Source organism: Oxyura jamaicensis, chromosome 1 (genome assembly GCF_011077185.1).
Source record: "Oxyura jamaicensis isolate SHBP4307 breed ruddy duck chromosome 1, BPBGC_Ojam_1.0, whole genome shotgun sequence".
NCBI classification, from domain to species: domain Eukaryota; kingdom Metazoa; phylum Chordata; class Aves; order Anseriformes; family Anatidae; genus Oxyura; species Oxyura jamaicensis.
The window spans coordinates 72,932,492-72,960,263 of NC_048893.1; the positions used below are offsets into that span (position 1 = coordinate 72,932,492).

At 39.8% G+C, this 27,772-nt stretch overlaps 1 protein-coding gene across 1 annotated transcript in view; it reads left to right on the top strand.

Annotated features, from left to right (window-relative positions):
• The first annotated feature begins 6,889 nt into the window (after positions 1-6,889).
• SCUBE1 (signal peptide, CUB domain and EGF like domain containing 1) overlaps positions 6,890-27,772 on the top strand; it is a 206,042-nt gene continuing 185,159 nt past the window's right edge. Inside the window, exons 1-2 of the mRNA XM_035315412.1 lie at positions 6,890-7,064; positions 9,262-9,384. Of these exons, the coding sequence (XP_035171303.1) occupies positions 6,977-7,064; positions 9,262-9,384 (211 nt within the window). The 5' untranslated portion in view covers positions 6,890-6,976. The remainder of the gene's footprint in view (positions 7,065-9,261; positions 9,385-27,772) is intronic.

Consider the following 27,772-nt stretch of genomic DNA (forward strand, 5'->3'; position numbering starts at 1 on the left):
ACTTCTGAGCCCTTCACAGAAGTATGGGAAAAAAGGGCTGGTGTCTATATGAGTGCAGCCCATGAGCATGGACTCCATGACAGCAATTTCAATTGTACCTGCAGTCAATTTCAGAGTAGGCCACTGAAATACAATCCTGGGATGTGAGAAAAATGTAGTATGGAGAATGAAGATTTGCTGACCTTTTATTTTTATTTAAGTCTATGCAAACTTAGGATGGAAGAACTGCAAATATCAAAATATCAACACCAATGGGTGGATAGACTTTTTTTTTTTTTTTTTTTTTTTTTTTTTTGAGAAGAGGGAGTCATTGCTTGATGCAGCAGAAGTCCTAAGGCAAAGATTTGGGCTTGCATATTTTGTGATATCTTCTGTGTTGGACAATTGTCTTAAACAGCATTGATCATGCTAAATTCATTCCACCAGATTAATCTGGTGTGTTGAGCACATCATGAATCTTCTCAAAACATGCCCTTTGTCTGTTGCTGCATAGTCCTATGACAACTGAGTTTTATTTGTATCTATCAAAACCCTGAGCACACAACTGTATACCTAGATATAACTTACTTTTATGTACTTTGCCTATTCTTTTGGACTATAATAGGATCTTGTGCCTTTTCTAATGCACACAGTAGTGTGCAGCATCATCATTTTAAGTGTATGAAAAATGGGGGGAATACAGCTTATCCTTCTGTAAAATAAGATAGTTTCTAAAAAGTTGAATAATATTCAAGTAGTTAAAGAAGCTTCAGCAAAGTATTTTAAAGATCCTTCTCATTTAAAAGACAGAGAGGGAAAATCATCCTTTTCTTGATTTAATTTTCTGTTTAGAAGCACAATTCTGTTTACTAGGAAGTGACTGAAACGCGTTGGCTATCACACTCAGTAGCTCATCTGAGCAAAGCTATAGGTAGCAATGGAGTTGCTTATGGCAGGACAATGGGAGACAGGACCTTGCTTGTTCTGATTCTAAACCTCCATCTGTGCTTCTCTCCTGATCAACCTTACACACAGTGGTGAGTGACTGTCCTGTGGTGCTACTCTGCTAGTTAGTTCTCATCAAGCGAACACCACAGTCCTCATGGCGCAAGACCATAGGTTTGATTTCACTACTATTTCCCTGGTAAGCTCGCTTGTCTTTACAGGAGACAGCTGGAGTGCTTTGCATTCATCTGACACAGCTGAAGAGGCCTAGGCTACAGACAAACCAGGGGAGATGCAGACTTTCTGATCAAATCTGACTGCAGCTCAGCTGTGTTGGATGAACTAAATAACTGAGTTAAAATGCATTTAAATACAGTACAAAGAATTCCATGTGTTTTATATTTCTATATAAGCACCTACTTTGGAATAAGACTATTTGATCAACACGGGTTTTGTTTAGGATAAAACTATTATTGGTAATAAGCCAGACTTTACCCAATAAAGCTAAGACTTAATCTAGAGCTCCTCTTTAGCACAATCCATGCAGTTCTTACTTCCTACTAAAGATCAAGTTTATACATCGACAAGCTCTTACACCATGTGGATTACACGCAGAAAAGATTGCAGCTAAACAAGAGGATAAGTGCATACATACACTTGCACTAAAATAAACATATTATTTTTAAGAAATTTGTATGCAGATTTCCACCAACTGAATAACCTTCCCACTACATAGCTAGCTAGGACTTGGGTTGATAAAGGGATTGATGTCCTGACCTTGTCCTTGGTCCTCCATATGTTTTTGATGGAACTCTTTCACCCTGCAATACACTGAATAGGTGCTAAAATACAAAATTATCAATTGGCTCCTTTTCATATTATAGCAAGTTAAAGGGAAGAACTTAAGGGTAGCTTTTGTATTGTGGATCTCCCTGAAAAACACAGAATTTTGAGTGAATATACAAATCTCACTCAACCCTCAATGGCAGAGTAGGTGGGTGGGGAAGGAAGAAAATTGCAGGAGCAGGCTGCATTACGGATATTTTCCTTTCCCATCTGCATGAAAGTGACCTGAGAAACAACCTTAAATATTTTTGTGGGATTGTGGAGTCGGGAAAAAGTTTGACTAAAGAACCCTCAGAATTTTCCTGGAGTATTGCTGCTGCTTTTAATGTTTAAACTGAATCATTCTGGGTTCAGGAAAGGTCTGAAAAAACTGAAGCAGGGATCTGACAGTATCCTACCACAACTTGGCAAGCTGTCCTGCCAACTTACCCACCTCTGTGACTGCTCTGTCAGGTTGCAGTTGAAACTTGTATCTTCTGGAAGTCTTGAGACTTCCGGGAGTGTTTTTGGGGGTAGGCAAGGCTCTGGATTGGAACATATGGTATATCTTACAGAGGAGGGACAGCCCATGTGGCTTAGAGCCATGCTACTCCCCGCATCTGGTTTTGAGCTAAGCTGAAGGATAAAGGACAGTGAGTAGAGGTCATAGGCCCTTCTCTTTATCTTGCAATGTATGATTCTGATCTTGTTGAGACAGTCCTATCAGAAGTCTATATGCAAGAGTCATTCTACTGATGCATATGCACATGCTTCAGTGTTCCTTACATATCTGGGGTCTTGATTAGAACAGGAAAGCACACACATAACTGACTGCAGATCTTGGACATCTGTTAGAAAAGGAACAAGAGAAAGTATCTCTGACTGAGTGCCCTAATCAGGGCTTTGAAGAAGAAATCAGAGTCAGCTGTAGTCTTTTTTTTTTTTTTTTTTTAAGAAGATCACTTTAACAGGAGTAATCATAAAATAGTTTGAGGTCTTATGTCTCTTAAAACAGCCCCCCAAAAATATCATCTGTTGGATTACTGTAACTCTTGTTGCTGTCCTGTGCAGTCAGAGCAATTAATGACTATCCAGGATTAACGATTAAAATTGGCTGGTGCAGGTCTAAAGTACCCCTGAGAGTACTTTTCTTTGAATTGCTTGACCTTTTTAGACTGTGCAAACCTTGGTGTTCAAGAAGATAGCCTGTTAAAACATCAGGAATACAATATATTTGTTTGCAAACATAACAATCAGTAACATCCACTTTGAGAATAACTGAGCTGACAATGGTAAGAATATAAGTAATCCATGTCAGATCCAGAGTCAGAAGTTGCACTAGCAAAAATGTCACTGTTTTGAAGGCTTCTGTGGAGGAGTCATTGAACTAAAATCCTGATCTTACACTTGTTTAAAGTCAGGGGATGGACAAAGAGCAATGGATACCTGCTTGCTTTATCCCCTTTGTAGTCAAGCACAGGATTCAACTCTGGCTTTTTAGCATCCTCTACATGTTTCTGTAAACTCCAGGTAAATACATTGTAGCTTAGCTTCAATCAGTTGGTGCAGTTCAAAAAGAGGGTGTTCTTACCATCCTTTCTCCCTGTAACTTTTACTGGCACAGAAATCTGAATGCTCAGTTGCTGTTTTGCTGTTTCCCTAGTCTTTCTGGTTGTTTTTGTTTGTTTGTTTTGTTGTTTTGTTGTTGTTTGTTTTGTTTGTTTAGTTTTTAAAATTGCCTTGATATTTCCCTTCTGGTTCCATTATGCTCTCACTTTCTAAAACTAAACCAATTCAGAATGCTGCTGCCCAATTCAGAATCCTGTAGAAAGACTACACAAGCTACAGGCCTCCCTATTTTCTTCAAGGTTTTCTTGTTTTTTCCCCAGCTTTGGGAACAAAGTCCTTGTGAACAAAGACAGATCACCACCTCTGCTAGTATTTTGGCAACAGAGTTAACAAACAGGACTTCAGAAAAAGCATCTTTTTCAACTGCGTATTTCACACAAGTCCATGTCTTCTTCCACTTGCTGTGGTGTAATCACATAACAGGTAGTACATACACCCTTGTCCTGTGCCGTCCCTTTTGCACCTTTTATAGGTCTCCTTTATTCATTTTAAGGGAGGCTGCAGTAACCAGTCTCCCGTGTAATATAGGTCATGAAACAGTATCCAGTTTTTAATGCATCAAGTCTTCATTTACCTGTTTGAGTTACAATTTTCAACTTGGCAAAACATGTCTTTTACCAGGATGAAGTGAGTATAAATAGTGAAGGATTTAATCTACTCTTTGTGGTGATGGAGCTATGTTCCAGTTCTTCAATGTCATTTTTCCATCTCAGTGGTTACAATCCAAGCAGGAAAGAACAACTCCATTACTCTTTAATTTTTTTTTCTCTCTAGCTGCTAATTCATTTTTCTAAATGAAGAACTGTTCATAAGACAGTTAAGGAAAAAACAATTTATGACTTTATAGGTCATCAATAAGGCATATTGTGATCTACCTTGTTGAAAGATTTACAGGTTTAAGAAAATGTGTCCGTACAAGTTTTAATTCTTCTGGCACCCTGGCAATGAAAGGCGAAGGTTAGATGGGTGAAGAGGAGGCATGTTCTGGAGGAAGGTAATGTTACAGTAGAAATAGTAGAATAACTGTCCTCCAGCCATGCATGTATTGATAACTACTATATAATTCCTTGTCCCCTGGTGGTGAGGGGAAGGTACAGGAATCCTTCCCCTCTGACATTGAACTTTATCATGGATATTCTGCTTCTTGTATAAAACTTTCCTTACAGGTGGACCTCCCCCACCCCCTCAGTGCTGCGGGTCCAGCACTGTTGGTCCCAATATACAGGTGTTCTTAAATAGCGAATTTGGAAACTAAGTAATTCTGCAGATGCTGTCCTCTCAAAGTATTTCCTGTTTTCTCAAAGTATTTTTTGGAATGGTGCATGCCTGTGGTTTAAAGTGTTTTGGAGGTGAGGCTACTGCTCAGCAGACACTTCTATTAATGTTTTTAATGTTTAATTAAACATTAATTAATGTTAATGTTTATTAATGTTATTGACCTTCCTGCTACACAGGTGTTCAGGGACCTTCTACACAGTAAAGAGATGGGTCCTAATGATTTTTATTATTTTTTTTAACACATTAGAAGTCTGTGCAGTCCACAATCACAAAAGCTGTTGCAACCTGCCCAAAAGTTTTCAGGAAGGACTCAAGGGCAATGGTAGGGGTTCCCAGGCTAGGAGCACCCACTTAGATTCAAGGAACTCTTGCTCACCACAGTTATACAGAGAAGGTTTACAGTCAAGCAATTGACTCTGAAGCTCCCATTAATTCCAATATTAAATTTTTCATAGAAGCATCTGTGCAATTGACACAGGATTTTTATATGATTATAAAAAAGAACAGAAACAATTAAAGTGGAAAAGGTAAAAATCCAAAGGGATTATCTTTCTAAGATGTCACAATTAGCAAGGAAAACTGCTGAAAAGACCCTTATGGAAATATTCAGCCTGGCATTGTAGATTGTATTCCTTATTGAATGTGATGATCAGGTTCAGGCCCTCTTCCACTGTATTTCCACATAGGTTTTGTTGTTGTTGTTGTTGTTATTTTGTTTTTAAGGAGAAAAAAGAAGAGGAAAAAGCATGCTAGATAATGGGCAGATGTTATGAAGTATCCTTGGCTTTTAATTTCATGCCACCCTTAGAATATACAAGGAAACACATGCGTAGAGTGATAGATTTGGATCAAGGTGACTTCCTTTCCTGAGTGCTATGTGGGTGATTGTATTGATGTACAAATAATAAATGCACAGAACTGGGGAAGATGGAAGGCAATTGCAGTCATTTCTGTAATAATAACTTAACATATGCACCCAATGTGACACTTTTAATGCATGCTAGACAGCAAGTCACAAAGGCAATTGGAGTATTTTTTTTTTTGCTCTAGCAAATCTTTTTATTACATTGTGACCTCAAAAAAAGTTGAGGTAGCTCATTTTTAGGCGTTTCTAGTGAATTCCTTCATGAAAAATACACTTTTCAGGTGATTTACCTCAATTAAGTATCATGATTTCATGAATTGAATGGCAAGGCCGATTACAAAATTAAAGAGGAAAGAATATAAGCAAGAAAATAACCCTCCCTAATAAGGAGGGTTAACCTTATTTTTCACCCAGGCAAAACATATACTTACAAAGGCTTTGAAAATAAGAAGCCTTTCCAATGAAGATCGCTATTAGTGAGTTAAATATCACTATCAGACAACAAATGATGGGGACGAAGGATTCAGCTACAGCATGCCATAAAACTCACTAGGTGGAGCTCTAATGTACCTCTGGGGACCCACATGGAAGAAACGCTTTGTATCTAGGGGAAGGCTTGAGCATGGAATTCACAACTGCACACCTCAAGGTATTAACACAAAAATATGGGACCAAAATTAAAATACTGATGCCAGCGCCCCACTTCTAGGGGATTAGGGGGGCGATTGCCCAAAGGTGTAAACGGTCAAAGCAAACAGCTTTTACGCCGTGCACTAATTAATGAGTTTTATGGAGGAAAAAGATCGTGGTGAGTACTTTTCGAGAAGCTGGAGTGGGCAACTCACTTAAGTGTCCTTCCAGTGTATTCGGGCTTTGGGATACTTGGCGGTGCTGCTTAACACTTGCAATAGCATATACCTGCGCTGGACGCGAGTTGCCGAGAAGCGGCAGGTCAGGCTGTGGCGGGGTTCACGTGCTAGCCGGGTGACAAGTGGATGTGGCAGCCGGGTGGCCGGGAATTAGGAATTAAAGCAGCGGCGCAAAAGCAGCAAAACCTTTCGGTGGTGGAAGGGACAAAAGCGTGAAATGGGCAGGGGCGCAAAGCCCTAGCGGGGGCTGAGTGCCAGCTGCTGGAAATGCTGGGGCTGGAAGGCTGCGGCGTCGCGCCTTGCCCTTCTCGGAGGGGAAATTTTCGGAGTAGCAGGACCGAGCCCGTCTGCACCCGGCCGGGGCGAAGCCGCGGCTGGTAGCTGCGTCAGTGACCCCGGGCGAGTGGGGACAGTGCCGGGGGGAGCAGGGCCGGGGAGGGGGCAGGCTGAGGGGCCGGCCCCGTCCCGCCCCCGGAGCGGCGGCGAATCGGCGGGGCGCTGCCAGGGCGTCAGCGCCGGCGGCCGGCCCCGAGCGCGTTCCGCACGGCGCAGGCAGGCACCGGGGGTTGGGGCTCGCAGCGGTAGCATGGGTGCTGCCGGTTTTCCGTGGCGCTGTTGTTTGTTTCTCGCCCTCGCCTGGGCCGGCAGGTTGACGGGAGGCAGCGGGGGTGCAGGTAAGAGGAGAGGGGGTCCTGGTCCCGGGGGGACTGTGCCCACCCGACGTCCCCCGCTGAAGGCGTCGGAGAGGTGGCTGCTCGCTGCTTGAGGCGCCGGGGATGCCGCAGGTTGCGGTGGGGAGGTGTTTTCTCGCGTCTTTGGCACTGCCAGAGCCCAGGGACTCACGGGGGAGAGGCTAGGGAGAAAAAAGTTCCTTAAGTGCCTGCGAGATAAATCTGTGCTGAGCCCTGGAGACTCCACAGGCTGCTCTATCGTCTGAGGTTTTCCCTGTTTGCGCGTTAACCTGGTGTTTTTTAACAGCCGCGCTCGAATCTGTCTAATAGCAGTAATGATATTAAGCTTTCGCTCTGATGTTTAAAAAATAATAATAAAAAAATCTGCCTAGTAATGTTGTAAGCCAGGAGTAATTTCTTAAAGATGTGTACGTAGTCTCTAAAGTTATGCTAGGAGAAATCCTTCAACGTAAAGCAGGGGGTAAGGGGTATAAGAAATCCTTTTTTGCCCAGATACTGACTTTAAATGCAACAAAATGAACGGACTGAGCGTAGAAGTTCTTCAAGTCCCCGAAATGCAACGTGAGATGTGGAGCAGAGCAGGGATTCATACTTGCTTTTGCCCTTTCATTTGACTCATCGGCATTCACGCCTGACTCTCAGGCATCCTCTGGTTGCTGTGAAATGCTCCCCTTGGCTCAATGCAGTTCGGATATTTGACGGCATTATAAAGAGTCCATCTGTCATTTCTGCTGATCTTGATGGGACATGGGTGCCGGTTTAATGAGTCAAAAGTATGACCCAAAGCGTTTGGAGGAAAAAGAGAAAAAACTTTCTTTTTGTACTTGACTGGATCTGTGTCTCATCTGGGCAACACCCTCGGATCCCCAAAGCTAGATCTAAATCATAGCTAGATCTGAACCGGCTGAGCGGTTCAAAGAAACGAACGGGCAAGAGAGAAGGGAACAGAGTGCAGCAGCCCGGCGAATCTCGAGGAAACACAACGCTCTGCGTTTAGGAGGGGAAAATCGTTCTCCTTTTTTTCTTTTTAAAGAAAAGAAAAGAGGGGAAAAAAAAAAAAAAAAAAAAAAAAAAAAAAAAAAAAGACGAGTCCGGGCAGTCCTCTTGTGAGGAGCCCTGCGGTGTGCCACTTGTGCGCCTCTGGACGCAATGCTGTGCTGCATGTGCTCCACCATCGCCCCCTCCTCTGCCGGGGACCTCGGAGGATCCGTGTTTCGGCGCTGGGGATGTCTGAGCGAGCACTTCGGAACCGATTAACGTTGGAATTTGAAGCTGACAATAAACCCGCTTTTACTTTGGTTTGCCTAGTCCGAGTTTTTTTGTTTTGTTTTGTTTTCATCCCTCCTATTTCATTAACATTCCCACGACTGCCAAATCTCGACTCTCTCTCATCCCCCTCCCTCCCTCCAGCCTCTTTAAGGCCGGGGGAGAAAACGAATGCCCATCACTGAAATGTTTGTAAAGGCTTTCCTCCCCTGAAAGCAAGGACAGCGGGCAGGGTCCCCGCTTTCAGAGTCCGGTTCCCCGGGAGGCATCCCCGGGCAGCGCCGGGGGGGTGCTCCGGGCCCCTTTCCCCCGGGTTAGGGGTGGTCGGGGTGGGGTGGGGGGGATGTTAACGCAGGTTGCTTTTCTCCACTCTAACTTACTGAGCCTCACGCGGTTTCCAATTTATTTACGTTTTGCCTTTTAATAAAAAGGATTCATGTGGTTTTGCTCTACAAATAGTTCATTTTCCTCATTCCCCTGCCAGCATGGCTTATTTAAACTAGGGTATCTCTTTCTAAATTGAGGTCTCTTTGCTAGAACATGCAAATGGGATTTTCTTCTCCTCTTTGGGGTCATTTAAACGCTCGCTTGTTTTGTCTGACCGAGATGCGCATCTCCACCACCAGACCTGTACAACAGCCACTAATTTCTAGTAAGTTTAATGATTCTTTAAAGCAAAAAACGTGGGACTGAGCCCCTCTAGGATCGTGGACGGCAAAAGGCAGTGCTTAGACTTATTGAGAATAACTCATCGGCTTGTTTATCATTTAGCTTTAGGTGTTCTCACTTCCAGGATGACACTTGGAGGGCAAGCAAGCAAAGAGCTTCTGCAGGGAGGGTATCCATGGAGGTTTTCCATGTCTCAGGTCTCCTGTCTTATCTGTCTTCCCTGGGGTTTATCCTGTGATTCCAGATGTTGACGAGTGCGCAGAAGCTACAGATGACTGTCACATCGATGCGATATGCCAGAACACACCAAAATCCTACAGATGCATCTGCAAGCCAGGCTATAAAGGCGAAGGGAAACAATGTGAAGGTAAGGACCGTTCAGCTTCTCTCCTATTTCTCCTCCCCTCCTACTTCTTATTTGTTTGCTCTTTGAAAGCTTTTGTAAATAGCTGAATTCCTGAAATGATTAATGCAGATTTACAGCTGCTTAACCTCAAATCTCGGTGTTTATTGGCAAGCATTCCCCCGCTGCTTTCGCTAATAGTCCGCTGTCACAAGCATCGCGTCCTCCAGCCCACTTTAAGGAGGGGAAGAAGAAGAAGAAGGAAAAAAAAAAAAAGGGGGGGGGGCGGGGTGCGATTTTTTCCCCACCGAGTCGGCTCCGGAGTACCCCCGGGCAGCGGCCAGGGGAAGTCCGTGGAGCCACCGAGCGGAGCGGGTTTGGGGCCCGGAGGACCCGTGGGGAGCAGCCACCCCCCGGCTGTACCCGTCTTGCCCATGGCGGTGGTGCCGCGGGCTCAGCCGCTGGTTGTCCCCGGGGCCCTCGGAGGCATGGGTAGGGTTGTGTGGCCACCCAGAGATTTGCCATCGCCCCTCGCTCCCCTCACCCGGGGGGAACCCCGTGCTCCCCAGTGCTTCTTTTGCACACAACTTAACCGGGCGCTAGAGCGTGTCTGGCATTGGCACTACACGTGTGTCATGCTTGTGTATTTTTGAGACTGTGCAATGCTTACTGTTTTAGAAGTGACGGTTTCATGATACTTAAACTTTGAAAAGTTGTTTTGCTTTTGTGTGTCTCTAAATCATCCATTTTATTGAGGGGAAAAAATCTATCATGTTTTATAGGGCATTGTGTACAATCGTATTTCAGATTTTGTGAACTCATTTAATGAACCTCAGCAGAGAGATTATTCTCTGGTGAAAGGAAGGAATATTGTAACCACAGCAGAACGTCTTACAAATAAAAGATGTAACGTTTTTTTGTTTGTTTGTTTGTTTGTTTTTTCACTTGTAGATGCTTAACAGCTATATAAATTCTTCCAAGTCTCTCTACTGCAGACTAAATCTATTTTCAAAATGTATATGGCCAGTACATTAAAGAGTTAAAAGACCTATAAATGATTTTGCTGAAGTCTACAAAAATTTGAAACCACATATTACTCTCCATGGACTTCCAAAGTGTTTGTTCAAGTGCCCTCATAAAGCATTTTTGTGGTTGACATTTTTTTTCCGTCTTGGGCTTAAATTGACAAATTCCTACTGTCCACCTCTTGGTGCTCTAACATCTCTGAGTGGCTATTCATTTGGAAACCAGAATTTCCTTCTTGCAAACAGACAGAATAATCATTCAGCACCACATTTTCCTCCCCTATTCATCCCTTCCAGGGAAAGAGTTCTGTGCAGTGAAAATGTACTCAAGGCCACAGCTGTAGAGGTTGCAGTGTTCTCAGAATTAGTACTTCTTGTATTGGTTTTCCACATCAAAAGTTTATTTAAGCTTTAGCTACTTGTATTTCAGCCGTTGAGCTCTGTTTAACAGTAGACCTGGCTGGTATTCATGCCTATTTAATAATTGAATTTCTCCTTTCCTGACATATGGCTCATTTTAAAAATAGAGAGAACTGTGTAAGTTGTAAAATTCAGATGTCCCTGCAGAATGATGTACAGAGGCATGGAATTTCTGTGGCTGATGTCAAACTCTTATATCTGTTGGTGTTTAGTGTCTGACAAGTTTGATAGTAAAGTAAGCTGGGACAGTCTACAAACATGTTCTGTGTGTATGTTAAATTGTTCAGTGTTTAGGTAAATAAATATGAGGTGTCTAAACCAGGTATTACTGTGTGTTGTATATGACTTTTTTATAATATAGTAATAGTTCTAAAGATTTTACATCAGCTTTAAATCTGACATTTCTGATTCATATGAAACATTGGGATAAATGGAAATCATGAAATAAGCTTATTTTAGATTACTTATTATAGTCCCTTTTAATTTGATCCTGGAGTACTTTGAAAATTTGCTACTGAAGTAATATGCCTTCAGTGGCAGACAAATATCATTAATGTCCTTAAAACCATAGAGGTGAAGGAAGGGTCACCCAACACAGTGGTAGACCTAAGATCTGCCTCAGGCCTGCTGTTCACATAGCATGGGTTTATTTTGCATCTTAAGTTCAAGTAATCCAGACCTACAGAAATAAACAGACTGGCAGTATGGATTGGTTGGTATTCAATATTCCATCACGAGACAACACCGATAATCAGCCTTTACAAATTCAATTTTAAGATAAAAGTGACTGTGCTTGTAATAACAAAGATGAAATATGTCAAACAGTTTTCATCATATCAATACCAAAGCTGGGTCGTTAAATGATTCTGGGACTTCATAACAGAGCTTTTCTAAACAAGCTTTTTAATTAGTTACCTGTGAGAAAAGATATCTTTTGTAAAGATAATGTGGGTCTTTAATCCAGTTCTTGCTGACATTTGTAGTAAACTAGCTGTATTGCTTCATGTCTAAAAAAACATTCATTATGGCATAACTAACTCCTTTATTGTACTGGCTGTCCTATACAGCCAGGTTTTACTAGACAAGCAGAATAGCAGTTTAAATGCTGCAGTGACCTTGAAGAAATGACACAGTTATCACATTTAATCTAAACAGGGGGCTTACCAAAATTTATTGGAATATACTGAGATACTACAATTAACTTAGAAAGGTGCTTGTTAGTTTAAATTAAAGATCAGACTTAAATATTGCTTTCACTCACTCAAAATCCATTTTTGGAGAACAGGATAGAGTATGGGAACTAATATGATTTGGATGATGCTTGACTTTTATAACAACAATGTAGCACGTTTGAACAAATAAGTTGAGAATGTGAATATGTATTTTGTGTACTCTTGTGTATTTATATTTTTTTCTTCAAATAAAAGGAATAATTTAAAAAGTGGGACTGTTGGGCTAATGCATGCCTTTCTTGTGACTGGAAATCTAGAGTCTAGCCACTTGTGCAGGATTTTGTGCATATTTTGCCTCTCTGGCCTAAAGGTTAGGAAGAACTGCACAAGACAGAAACATTCCTTTAAGGATGCGCAGAGAGCTTTAGCAGTAATTATACTGAAATTAAACTTTTTCTTGACCATCTGTTAAATTCCTTTAACAGAGAATTTGTTTCAGGACTTTGCTTTTTCTCCCAAGATGTCTTTGGACCGAGCTTCTCCAGAGTTTCTTTGGATTAGGGAAGACTTCTCAGTTCGCAGGTCTACCTGTCTACCATATTTTTTATTATTATTATTATTATTATTTTCCTTTTTTACTTTGTAGCCTTCTCTGCCTGAACCATCTGACAAATTTATTTCCATAGAGCACAGTTGCTTCTCTCGACAGGACAGCTGCTCTTTCCTCACTGTGGTGGTTTTACTCAGGTGGGCGGTCGAGCTCCACCACAATTGCTCTCTCAACCACCCTCCTCAAAGAGGAATTGGGGGAAAATATGATGAAAAGGGCTCGAGGGTTGAGATAAGGACAGGAAGATCGCTCAGTAATTATCATGACAGGCAAAACAGACTCAGCATAGGGAAAAGTAAGATTTTTGCCTATTACTAACAAGCTAGAGAAGTGAGAAACAAAAGAAAGAAACCAAAAGCACCTTCCCCCCCATCCACCCTCTTCCACCTCCTCCTCCTGAGCAGCACAGGGGAATGGGGGCTATGGTCAATCTATAGTGCTTCTTCTCTGCCACTGCTTCTTGGTCATTCTCGTCCCCTGTGCAGTGCGGTCCCTCCCACGGGATGCAGTCATTGCCGAACTGATCCAGCATGGGCTTCCCACAGGCAGCAGCTCTTCAAGACCTGCTCCAGATATGGGTCTGTACCACAGGGTCCATCCCTCAGGAGCAAACTGCTCCAACCTGGGTCCCCCATGGGCAGTAGCTCCTGCCAGGTCACCTGCTTCTGCGTGGTCTCCTCTCCACGGGCTACAGGTCCAGCCCGGAATCTGCTCTGGCAGGGGTCTTCCACCTTCCGCAGTCTCCATCGGTGCAGGTCCACCTGCTCCACCATGGTCTCCTCTACAGGCTGCAGCATTGAACCCTGCTCCACCGTGGTACTCCATGGGCTGCAGGGGGACAGCCTGCTTCAGCATGGTCCTCACCACAGGCCGCAGGGGACTTCTGCTCCGGCACCTGGAGCACCTCTCCCCCTCCTTTTTCACTGACCTTGGTGCCTGCAAGGCTGTTCCTCACTCCTCTCACTCTCCCAGCTGCTGTGTGATGCAGTGTTTTTTTCCCTTTCTTAAATATGCTCTCATAGAGGTGCAAAACAACATCACTTATTGGCTCGTCTCTGGTCAGCAGTGGGGCCCTTACCTATCATGGGGCAGCCATTAGATTCTTCTCACAGAAGCCATTCCTATGGTCCCCTGCTACCAAAACCTTGCCACGTAAACCCACTACACTCATGTGTAATGTTTCTTGCTTCCCTCCATAGATTTCAGTTTACCTTTTTTTGCAACACGCTCTCTGCTATGCTTTTGTGAAGCCATGTGGTTACTGTTGCCATGATAATCGTTCCCTGTGTCATATATAACATATCAATATCCATTGAACACAAATTTTCTTGCTGGGGTTTCCATGGGAGAGAATAGTGTGTCCAGTCCAGGCAATCTTGGAAAAAAAAATACTAGCTTTCAATTGCCCATTTCTATTCAACATATAAAGTCTATTCACTGAAATCGATTTTGTTTCCATGACGGTGGTATATGTGCCACCTTGGACATTTTCTGTGTCATGACTTTAGTCAATATCTCAAATGTAGTGACCTTATCTTCTCCACTTTAACTTTTGGTCTCTACTCAGGTTGGTACCTCACTGAAGTTGTTACCAGAAAATTACAACAAAACAACAGAAAAATCCAGAGAGTTCAAACAGATTCCAGCTCTGGGAGTTCCTTAGGCCTTGAGAGGGCCTCCCATGTCCTTAATGCCAGTGTTATGTTTGCTGTCATAGTGAGCTCTATTGTTGATCAGTTTATGAAGGGATTTAGCTCTGAAAACTGGTTGTTTGCCCCTGTTACTCAGACAAGGCTATACCAAACCCTCATACCATTAGTGGTTAAAAAACTCTGCATGATTTGTGGTTGATGATTATCTGTGCCCCTTTTATATCCAGTTAGTGTCTCATGTTTATTCTCGATTTCAAACTTTTTTCCTCTCAGCATACTGTTTATCAGTGTGATTGTGATGTCAGTGGGTTGCTCTAGCTGTAGTTTCTTTTTCTTTTAGATGATACCTTGTATGTTGGACCCTCTTTCTATATAGAGGACATGAGTGGGGGGGGGAGGGGTTGTGATTTTTTTTTCCCTGAAGATACATTTACTGGGATCTGTTGCTTCTGGGTTGCAAAACTCTGCTCTGACCTTTCCCTTTTTGAGTAAGATTTCCCTCTTGTTACATTCTTTCTACTGTCTTTTGTAGCATTTGTGTAAGTACTCTTCAGTTCTTCTTATACTTGGTCTCACACAGTTGCTAGGCTTCTTGAACTCTGCACAGAAGAGAAATGCTCATTCACTGTATGGCATCTTTTAGCTGTAGCCTTTTTCCTTTGTGAAGTTTATTACATTATGAATGTATGAATTATGAAGTTTATTACATTATGAATGTAACAACATCAGCAACATTATGTATGTTGCCCTCTCGCTGAGGTCAACATACATGCACCATGACAAGCATCTTGGCAGAGTGTGCCTTTAGAGGCTGATTTTCAGCTTTTGCTTGTGTTGAAAATTAGTGCCATCAGCAGCATACTGCATAATTGCTAGTTGGGTAGGCCTGTGCAGTTTTACGTAAGTTTGCTATGTGCTGACATAATTGTAGTCCCTTTCCTGATGTAACTTATCATTCCAGGTAAACAGACAGATGGTCATGGTAATCTGCAAAAGGGGCTGTTACTTTTGATTACCCCAATGATAGGACCTTGCTGGGTTTAAGCATGATACAATCTCAAAATAAAAGAAACTATTCCGGCATTGTTCACAGGTGTATGCCCCACAGCACAATATATTCTTCATGCATCCGTTTGGCAATTAATTGTCCATTCTGAATTCCTGTGTCCATCTAAAGACTGCTTTGCTGAAGGAGTCTTCTTGAAAATGTGGAGCTGAATGATCTAGCAAGGCTTCTCCTCATGCAGGGCTGATACACTGCTCACTGCAACTACTTCCATAGTTCCTAACATTTGTCTATGTACAATGAACTGAAATACTCAATGCAGTATCTGGAAAAATACTTGTGTTTATATACCTAGATTTTGTGTTATTTCCATTGATATCCTGTGGTGTCTGGTTTTGTCTTTGACACAGTCTGTTGTTGCATACAGAAGAGCAGGGAGTACTGTAAAAATCATCTCTAAACTGCTTACTAAAGGCTCTTTTTGGAACAAGGAATCCTAATAAAGTAGAAACCTCAGGGCAGTGATTTTCTTAATTCAGCAACTGTTTGAGATTATTGGGAATGTCACACACAATTCTGTCTTCATGCTGCAGGTGCAGTAATGTTCCTAACCCAAAATTTAAACTACTCGTGGTGTTTACAGCAATACAGTAAAGTTTAAAATGAACAACTCATTGCATGTACAGTGAATCAGAAATTGTATATATAAACCATCGTCAGTAATTTTGTGGGTTTGACGCCAACTTTATTCTTATACCTGTACGTTAGATCTGTTTTTAAAAAATTGTAAACAAATCTTAGCAATTGTAAATACATATATAAGATTTATCTCCTCATTGCTCTCATTTGAAAAATAATGAGTGTTTCTCCAAGGCTGACTTAGTGTTATTCTTACTATTTTAATCTTGTTCATCAATTTCGTCTTTCTTAAGAAGCTGGTCTCACTCATTGGATTGTAATGTTACTTTAGTCTTTCAAATATCTGACATATTTTTCTCACGCTCTTTAAAGATGATTCCAAATATTGCCGCAGAGACCCTCTGAACCTGGAAGCAGCACAAGACAATTCAGGGTTCTCATTTCCCAGCTCTTGGTCAAGTAATTTGGACTGAAGTTTCCTCCTATCTGCAGAGATAAGTATGTGCAGGGATTCTGGATGTTCTGTAAATGGAACGGTCATGCCCATTTCTTTTAAGTGACCCATGTTATCCTATCAGTCCACTCTCAGCAAGTCTTTTTTTAAGTGGATCTTCCTTATCAGTGAAGTCATGACTGAGTAAATAACCACTGTTTCTTGTCCTTGGGTTTTTGAAACATAAGCGTCTCAATGATCACAGTACTCTAGTGGGCTCAAACTTGAGCTGTCTGTATCACTCTGCAGTGTTGCCACTGAGCAGGGCAGCTTAAGTGACTTCTTCCTGACTGATAATCCTTCTAAATGGAAGGTGAATTTATTTCCTCATGGAAAGGTTATCTTCTAGGATCTTGAATATATTGATGCATTTCAGGTTGAATATTATTACTGCATCCATAGTCTTACTGTTCTTGCCTATAAGAAGGTGCTTTGCAAAGTTGGTTTGGTCAAATCCATCAATAATATCCATCAATAATATCCATCAATAATATCTTGCTACATACCTGTCAGAGGAACGATCAATTTTCTGAGCACATATATCTACACCCTTTACCTTTTCTGAAAAACTGAAGGAAGATGAAATGTGTGTTATTACTAAATATTGTTCATATCCTTATTCTAATTTTGTTGTTTTCTGTATAACCATTTCATGATCTGGTCTGTTTAGTGATTGAGACTTTGACACAGATTTAATTACTTTTGAACTGGTTGTACAGTATTCTTGAGGTCTATAGTGAACATTAGGTACTGAATCTGCATTGTTTTCTAGTTTTCCAGCTACAATACATTAAAAATAAAATTAATGTAATTTGTGGAACTTCACATTGCCCTCCCATAATGGCTGTTACCTGGATGAGATCTCTTGCTACCAGACTGCAATGCCTGTTTTGTTGCCTGTTGGCTTGCTGTAGCCCATCTGAGCCCGGAGGAAGAGATCTGCCACCTACCAGTTTTGTGGTAATTTTTGTTTCAGCATCAGATCTTCCCAGTTCTAATCACACAGATAATACGTTTACTCTGGGTGGGCCATTGTGCTGACTTCATCGAAAGCAGCTTCTAGACTGAAGCACTACATGTTGTCAAAAAGTGGGGGAGGAAGAATATAAACCAGCTTCTTTGATTCGAGCTAGTAACTCATTTTTTTCTTCCCTGTAAATCATATTCATTTGACTGACTAACTTGATGCATCAGTTTAGGCTGATAAAGGCATCTCCCACCACTCAGTTCTGAGGACTTCTCTATCTGTGTGGTTTTTTTTTTTTTTGGTTGTTGTTGTTTGTTCGTTTGTTTGATTTTCCCTCCCATCTTGTACTATTTAATGCTTAATTCTCAGCTTGCCAGTTTTCTGAACTACTCCAGGGAATGGAGTTGCTTAGGGGATGGAGAAGGAGTAGCAAGTAAGAAAATACTCTTGAGAACATTCTGTAATAAAACAGAATTTTATTATAGCCTAAGTGAATTAACAACTTATGGTAACTTTTTCTTTCTCTTTCACCCTTTTCCTTGAATAGGGGTCTTGTTTTGGCCAGGGTTGAGCCTTAGATTTTTTTTTTTTTTTCTTTCAGATTGATTTGGTTTTCTGATTTACTTCAGTAGTTTATCCAATAAATCCCTAAGTTGTGATGGCACGACCTGTTTAACTGCTCGCTGTGCCATCAGTAACCATGAGTCACACACTCTTGTTTCCTCCTCTCCCCTTTACTCCATACCCTGTCCTACCTTTCAGAGCTACTTTCTGGGAGCCCATAATGCTATTCCAGTGAACATCTCCCCCAGTGGTCCAGTTTGGAAATCTTCCATTTTTACTTTGGAAAAGAATGTTTGCTATTTTCCTTTCTCTCTCTCTCTCTCTCTTTTTTTTTTTTTTTTTTTTTTTAAGAAAAACTTCTTTGATACAAATATCACTGCATTTTGCATAAACAAATATATAATATTATATAAAATTATATATATATAATCACTTTTCCATATAATCACCCACCTCTATGGGTTTGGTTTTGTTATTTTGATATATAAATTTCAGCTGAAAGAAGACCTGGTTTGAAGCAAATAACTTTCATGAAAAATTATAGCTCATATATAAATACTTGGCACATAAGAAACTGAAGATAGATTTTTGACAGCCTACCTTGAAATTTCAAGGCTTTCATACACATTTAAGATGCTCAGCAGAAGGAATACATTTATGTTATGATTTGAAGAGTTATTTTGTTCACATGCCTGGATTCATCAGAGTACTTTAGTATGTGCTTTAATCATAAGTAGATGTTACCCTTTTAACTAATTCCCTTTAAATGCTTTACTAAATTGAAGATATTTTACTTACTGCAGTGCCCTTTTTCTGGAGCTGTAGAACATCACAGTTTTTCCTTCACTGTTGAAGGAAAAGAAAAAAAGCCTTTGGATCATTTTATGAGCTGATATAAGGCCTTTGTTTAGCAGGTACTTTAGACCTGAACCAAGTGCTTAAAACGAGAGAAGTTTGTTTGGTGTTGTCTGCCCCATAGATAACATCAAATTCAAGATCATGATTTCATAGCTATTGATGATGTTTTAGAGTACAACCACTAATGATAGAACCTGATATATTAAATGACCAGTTCGGATTCCTGTAATATTGTTTTTTTTTAACAGATTAGCAATTTTAAGTTGAGAGATCTCAGCTTAGCATACTGAGGTTCCCATGCCTTGGTCTGCATGAACAACTGTCAGTCCTTATGATTCATAGGGCATCTTGCTCAAAGAATATCTGTTGTGGTTTAACCCGGCTGGCAGCTAAACACCACACAGCCGTTCGCTCACCCTCCCCCCTCCCTCTCTGGGATGGGGGAGAGAAACGGGAAAGTGAAGCCTGTGGGTTGAGATAAAGGCAGTTTATTAAGATAGAAAATAATAATGATAATAATAATAATATGTACAAACAAGTGATGCACAATGCAATTGCTCACCACCCGCTGACCGATGCCCAGCCCAACCCCGAGCAGCCGGCCCCCCCCAGCCCGGTTAGCCACCCCTATATATTGTTTAGCATGACGTCAGATGGTATGGAATACCCCTTTGGCCAGTTTGGGTCAGCTGTTCTGGGTTTATCCCCTCCCAGCTTTTGCTGCACCCCCAGCCTGCCCGCTGGCAGGACAGAGCGAGGAGCTGAAAAGTCCTTGGCATAGTGTAAGCATTGCTCTCCAGCAATTAAAACATCAGCATGTTATCAGCACTCTTCTCATCCTAATCCAAAACATAGCACCCTACCAGCTACTAGGAGGAAAAATAACTGTCCTAACTGAAACCAGGACAATATCAACATTTTACTTGAAAAAAAATATGGATACTGATGATACTGATTTGGTGTTGTTCTGGAGAGGGCTCTAGTGTAGAATGTACTTTAGAGAACAGAGGATGGGAACCACTGCAGAAGTAAATATTTGTTGGACATATCATTGGACATATAATCTCTGAAAGTACTCCATGACATAACTTCTGTGCATTCAAGTTCTTGCTGTTGTCAGAAGAAATTACTGGATTGCTTTTGTTCTGATTTCATTATCTGGAAGCTGAAGCTACATACAAAGCTTTTAAGCAAATAATCTTCCTGTTACAGTGAAAACATGCTTGAAGTAAGTGGATATCTATTTTGCTAAATGGAGAGTGTGAGTAGTGCTTATCTTTCTTTCTTTCTTTCTTTCTTTCTTTCTTTCTTTCTTTCTTTTTTTTTTTTAATTCTATTTAATCAGCATGTATGTGGGAGTTTGATATCTGACTTTATACTCTAGTTATGTTCTTGTTTTTTACTGAACATGGTTGTGCCTTTATCCTTTTTTCAATTTTCTTCCGTTTGCTAAACTCTCTTGGAAGATGATTACATAAAAAAACATGGTTTAGAGATGTGCCTCTAGCTATGAAGCACCAAATTCTGAGTTTATTCAGAAAAGTATGTTTTTCTGATTCATTCCAACTTGTCTAAAGATAAAAATTATCAGAGTGCTTCTTTCCACGTCCTCTTTCCTTACACCAGTCTCTCTTAAACCATCCCAGTTGTTGCTTGTGCAGTGGTATGCTACACGCGATCCTTAATAATGGCCTTGGTATATTATGCACCAGAAAGGCATGTGCTCTGAACAACTGATTGCTCCTACTTCTGACTGCTAAAGGATTTCTTCAAGGGTAATTGAGCACACTGGGCAAAGGCAATCTTGCTTGGCCTGTGCTTCAGACTGGTCTGAAGTCATGAAACTGCTTCATTAGGGAGGCTAAATGTGAACTATTCAGCTACTGGAGGGCACAGCCTGTTGTGCCATGCTTGGCTTTGTGCAAGTGGAGCCCCGTGGCCTTTGCTTAGCTTGAATTCCTTGCACAGTGAATTTACATCTGTTAAGACTGAAGTGTGTGGACACAGAGTGCAAGCAATGACTGAGGGAGCAAGGGCTGCCAGAATTACTCTGACCTGTAACTGTTTTGACCTGTAAGAGCAAGCTAGAGAATAAGTCAGGAATAGACAACCTCAGCCTATTTTCCTGAAACTAAAAACCTGAAGACTAAAATGGTTTGTTTAGGTGTAATCTGTTTCATTAGGTATAAACTGTTTCATTACGTGAAGATGGAAGCAGTTTATTCTGTAAACAAACAGTTTAACGTCTGAGGAGGTTATGGCTTCAGAATGGAAGAACTTCTCAGTTACAGTTCTCTCAAGGGCTTAATAAGAACAACCCCCACAAAATTTTGTTTATAATGTGATTAGCCATTCCAGCTGATGAGGAAAAACAATTTTGTGTGTGTGTGTGTGGTATGGATAAAATCCAAAGTGTTGTCACTTAAGGTTTATATTAATAGTCACTTCTAAACCTAAATAAAAATTGAGTTCTTTTTGCCTCTAGCACTTAACATCCTTTCACTGTTTCTGTTTTGAAATATTTTTATATTTCTTCTTGAATGATATGTGAGAACTGTATAAGGAAAATCAGTTGATTGTATCACATATGGTCTCATGAAACAAAAGCTTTAGCATTTGTTCTGAATAGGGAGCACACAAAAATCAATTCAGGACAGCAGCAGGAATTGCATCCATTTTCTAGAATAACTTATTGACAAATTGTACTTTGGAGGGTATGAAGCTTAAGGCTAAAAGGATTTTTAAAAGGTCACGGAAAAGCAGTGCTAAGGCAGAAATAACACTTTGTAGTTTTTTGTCTCTTTAAGTCAGATAATATATTTAAGTATCCTGAGGAACTCCAGCTTGTAAAATTGTATGTTAGTCTGTATCCAAGTAGAACAGATTTACTAGAAGACATTCCTGTACTGCAAAAATGGGAAGTTTTTAGTCATTATTATTAGTATTGATGTTATGATTAGACAATGGCGGTACATTTTAGGAGTTTTCAAGGCAAGTGTCTTATGATCCGTAGGGAAGGTGACAGGCAGTTGGTGTAGCTTGCTCTGCAATGGGAATATTACATCAATCCTTATCCTGTATAGGGTTACCTGATAAAATGCCTGACTTAGGACAAGTCTGAACTTAAGGGGTGGAGGGATCTTTTCTGAAAAGACCAGCATGTTCTCTTAGTCACCGTTCATTGCAGAAAATCCTAGTGTTTGTAACTGTGAAGCCACCTAAATGATCCTGTTCATACCTAGCATATTCTGGAGGTCTCATACTTAATGGAAAGGATAGTCTAGTGTCTGGGCCATGCAATTTGACTTTTAAGACAGGGTCCGCGTGCCTGTGGGGAGTCCGGGAGACCCCAGGTAATGTATGAGAGGTTTGCTGTTTGATACTACAGGTGTCTTGCTGTGTGAGGGGGCTGCTACAGCTGGTTGGGGAGATGTGTGGGTGCCTGTCATGCATTCACAACCACAGGCCTCAAGCTTGCTCAGATGTTTTGCTTAAAATTAATGGAATAAATTGATCTCAATGATGATTCCAAGCATGAAGAATTTCAGTCTTTGAAGGACTTGTGAAAATGGGAAGTGGGACATGGGGAGGGAAAGCGTTAAAAGGCACTTATGTAAGTATAAACATTGGTATTCTTCTTTACCTGACAGAAGTACACACAACATATATGCTCAAAACCCTTATGCCAGGTATGAAAGTAATTATTAGAAGGGGGAGATATGCTACTGAGAAGCTTAGTACATACTTTTATTACCGAACTATACAAAATTAAGGGAGGAAAGCCATTGCAGGACCAAACATTATACTATATGTGTCAGGTTGCAGAATTTGTGGTTTATATTTTGTTACATAATAAGCAAACAAAAAAAAAAAAAAAAAAAAAAAAAAGTTCTACTGAAAATCTAGTTTACCAATGGATTCTTAAGCAAACTTTATGATCAACAAGGAAATATAAAACCCAATGGAAATACATGTCTTCTGGTCTGAATTAGTCAGTGACATGGTCTTTTCTATTGTAGTATTTGATGCTGGGGGGAGTGCTTTAAATGCTTCAACCCATTTAGCCTTAATTGGTCAGTTTTAATAGATATTTACTAACTAAAGGAACCAAATTATAGCTTGAATTAGACATTACTAATCTTAATTAAAAGCTCTCTGTTTATAATTGGAAACAGCCTATGCTTAAAACAGTAAGCCATTCTTAAATGACTTATTTTTAAAAGTTGAGGCCCTTTTCATAATTGTTTAGACTGAGTATGGGTAACCATTATCGTCTTTATATTGCACTTAATTAAAAAATATCTCCTCCATGTGGTTCTGTTCCGTCTTCTAGCTGTAAAATTGTTTGGATGGTGTGTGGGGGGATTATTTTTTCTGTAGTAATTTGAAAACATGTTGCTGCCTTTATTTATTAATTTATTTTTAAAATTTTCTAGGGTCACAAATCACAAAATTAACATGTGAATTAATATAGAGATTAGCTTCCTGCATTTACTTATCCTCACTAAATGCTTGTCAGTCACAAATTAGATGGTGTACTAGGAATATAATTGCAGTCTCTAATAACGCATTGTATAATTCATTTACTTTAACATTTAAATTTTGTTCTGAACTGTTGATTATGGGCATTACATTGCAATCCTTCATGAGGCCTAAATTGCAGTAAAAAAAAAAAAAAAAAAAAAAGTTATATCAATTTTAAAAATTATTGAAAATTAGTCAGTCTCCCATTTATTTTATTTATTCTCTAATTTAAAATGCAACCCAACCTGTCCAGTACAGGTATAATCAACCCCCCCAAAACAAACAAACAAACAAAAAAACCAACAACCCCCACACAGAGAAAACAAAAACAAACAAAAAAGCCACCACATTTCATTTTAACAAAAAGCTGTTTTGTTTTGTTTTTAAATTGTGTTTTCTTAGAACTCATTTTTTCTCTTGCTGCATCCTACTCAGGAAGCACTGCTAGACCATGTGATGATACCTTTTAAAAAGTTTCATTGCTTTTAATTCCAGTAACTCTGAGTTGTCTGCTTGCATTAAACTAAATGCAAATCCAGATGTTTACACTAAGCCTGCTAGACATTTATGTGCATTTAAGTATCTTTGAACAAAAGTCACTTTTGCCAGCTATGTAGATGGACAGACCTTCCTGAATGTCAGTTTCCTTTGCTTAGTTGACAGATCTTCAGAATACCTTTTAAGCTTTCATCATAATTTTTCCTTACTGTGTAGTTGTGTGTTCTGTGCTGACAGGGTATACAAAGATTGTTAATTTATATCCATTAGAAGAAAAAGTAAAATCCAGGCTCTTTACAATGGGTTCAAATAACTCCAGTTATTTACTCATGCCACATACCTACATTTTTTTTTGTTTCAATATCTTGAGTATGTAAGATGGCCAACTAGAGTTAGATTAAGGCTCTGTCTAGGTTGATGTGAAGTCTCTGACAACGGTCAACAGTGGACACTTAGGGTAGACTATAAAAAAATGAACATGGAAGAATGATGTAACTATTATCTGCACCTAGTAATTTGGAGACTTTTAGAGCCAGAAATTTCATCCAAATCACTGTGTTTAATTTCATTTTCAGAATAGAAATGGAAAATGAGTATGTTTGCTTCAACAAGTGTTCTTCAAAACACAATTGGTAGATAGGTGTTTAGCCATGCTCTGTATGCTTGAAAAGAATTGCATACAAACAGGTAGTCATATACACCTGCTTCTTGTGAGCCTCCTGCCTACAATTATTTACTATCAGTGTCACATCACCTGTCTCTACATGATGATTACCAAACCCTACAAAACAAGTTATTATTTTTTCAGCCTGGCAAATAATATCTTCAGAATGACTGGCCTTCCTACTTTTCTGGAAATGATACTTCATTAAGAAGAGTCTTAAGTCAGTTGTGGAAAACAAATAGGTCCTTTAAAAAGTTGGATCTGGATGTTTAATCTAACTTGAAATTGTTACATTGTTAAACCAGTAGCCAATTGATAAACATCTAAAACACCTTTAATTTTGAGCCTTTTACTGGGGTTAAGTCCTCTATTAATCATGGGTGAGTTAACTATTTAGGCCTGGTGCCCTGTTTTCAATTAATAAATTACAATGTTATAATGTGTTTTCTCCTGGACTTTCGTTTATATGTCTTAGAAATATATGAACATACACCAGATATAGCCCTTGAAAAGGATTATCTAGAAAGATGGGAAGGAGGAAAGAGGAGCATGGGGAACTCATCAAGAACATTTCAAAAAGTGACTTCTCTAATCTCTAGATTTATATAGGATGTGCTGTCCAATTTAAAAAAGAAAAACAAAACAAACAAGAAAAAAAAAAAACTGTTTACTGGGTTGTTAATCAAGTGTTTAGTCAAGAGATTTTGCTTATCTGTGCATAATAACAGAGCATTGCTGTAAAAGGCCTTCCATGATAAATAATCTAAATGAGAGTATTTGGGATAAGTTTACAGGATGCAACCAATATTTGTATAAACCTACCCACTTTTATACCTCTGCTACTGGGGAAGAAGACAGTACAATTAGTTTGCTGTGATGTGGTCAGTCAAATGCATGGTACTGTTTGAATACTGTACAGAAGTTATAGTCATTCTTTGGTTCTTTTACCTAACATCCTCACAAAAGTAACAAACATATATAATTATATAAAATTACAAAAGGAAAATTTACAGGCTATAAATACAAACTGACTTCAGTTTTCAGTAAATGTCCATGCTACTACTTCCATATCTGTAGTTTCATTCTTTTTTACTCTGAATAGCCTTAACAGCACTAGAAGCCCTTGGTACTTACTAGTACAGATATTTGAACAATAGCGCAAAAATATTTAATTTCTTGGCAGAGCTAGTTATTGCATCTGTTTGCTCTATCTTTCTTTCTTGTCCAAACACCAGATGCAAGCACAGTATATAATGGAAAATATTTGATGATTCACAGGTCAACAATGGTGTTTTTCACAGTTGAACTTTTAATTTTGTCCTTACCACATTTCCTGGATTTTCCTCACTGTGAAATATGGGTTTGTACAGCCTGCCCTGGCCTTGCCTAACCCTCACCCCTGTGTCCCAGGCAAAGGGGTGTGTGTAGCTTCATTAGTTCTTTTTCAGAGAGCCCCTTGTTCTCTCTTATTTCTCTACTGGCCAGTGAGTCTAGGGAATGTTTTGATGAGCCTGTAAAGGGTAATGATGGAAAGAGTTGATGGTTTCCATGCTGGTGGTCACTGTCTGCATTCTGTGTCTCTGCTGAACGATTGTTACACACCCACAGGTTAAAATAACAGAGGTTGTTTACTGTAGGTTTTCAAATTTTCTCTATTATTATTTGCCTCTGGTTGTAAATAGAGCTCTGGCTCACAAGATCTACTTCTGTATGGCTTTTTAGAAGACTAAGGACAGCCTATATAAATGATGAACTCCCTTTGTTAATAAAATTTTAGACCTGTCAGAAATTACATTAATGTAATATTCTAATATTCTTTTGGAAATAGAACCCTTTTGCATTGACCATCATCATTATCCAGGGTTTCCTGTTGTTACTGGCCAGGGCCATGCTTCCCAAATAAAGAAAAAAAAAATGGAAGAGTCTGTACCCAAGCAATGCTACATGGCAGGCACTTTGCATATTGTGAATATAGAATTGTTGTTATGAAGCTCAGGGGGTGCACTAGTATTCTGAGCTGTGCAGCAAAATTTCCAAATGTTTTGGCATCCTGGAAATAATTTTTGATTGTACAGTCTCAAATCCACTGACTTCTGATTCCAGTAGCTCCTACAGCTGTTTCAGACTGTGCTGTGTGCTCATATTTAGGGTATTATTTATATTATCATAAATTTAATATAATTTAACTTGATGAATGTTGATATTCCAAGGCACAGTTCTTTGACAACTTTAACTGGTCATCACGGAAAGAAAAAGTGACTTGATTGTATTCAACTCTTGGATAATAACAAAATCTGTAGCCTAGTAACATTATTACCTTCCTTGAAGTGCATAAAGTTGAAGGGTGCTAGACAAAAATGAGTTTGAGTATTGTGTATCACAGATTTTTTTAAAAAAATCTGTGATAAATCTTTGATTTAATTTCTGTTCAATTAAGTCCTCTAGGATCTTGAAGCAAATACATAACCTCATAGAGAAGACAATTCTTATAGTTGTAGTGGCATCTCAGAACATTTTACTCAATTTGTTTCCTTGTAGGCTCAGCATCTTTAAGGACTTGCCAAAAAAAAAAAAAATAGCATTTTTCTGAAAGCATAAATTATATACAGATTTTGCAACTGTATCTAGGCTAGAGCATTGAAATAATTTTTAAACAGGCTTACACTTAGTGTGTACCATAGAAAATAGGAAATTAGGAAATCTCCAGTACTATCTCCTTGTAAGTACAGTGGAATATAAAATGATTTGATTTGGAAATTAGTCAACATGCAGGTATTAATATACTACTCTTGCTAAATTATTCTAGGGTCTTAAATTACCACAAGATATGTGGGACTTCTGTTTCATTGAGTTTAATGAATGAGCCATACTCTTGTTTTCAGTGTGTCCTATGTTACAGCTGTTTTACTATCATGTGGACCTTCCTAGTCCAGATAAACAGTTCTGCAGTTAGAAAAACTATTTGTGGCAAAAATGATGAGAAAGAAGGATCTGTGCTTTAATCATCTAAATTGTCCCCCAGTCAGCTACTTTTTAATAGGAAGTTACTGTCTTCACACTTGTGAAGGCCTTAGAGTGGCAGCCTGCACAGAGTGCTCCTTGCAAACTAAAATGCTGGGAGGCCTTCTATCCATAAAGGATGCTGTTGAGGAAATGTTTGGATTTGTCTGCATTTGGGATAAGTGAGAAAATAATATGCAGAGTTAATTTGTTGGGCTTCATAACTATTAGGTCCAGCATTATAAGAGGACACAAATGGGACCCCTATCTATCACATTAGAAGTAGCCATCGGACTTGTACTAATGTTGAAATGAAGGGC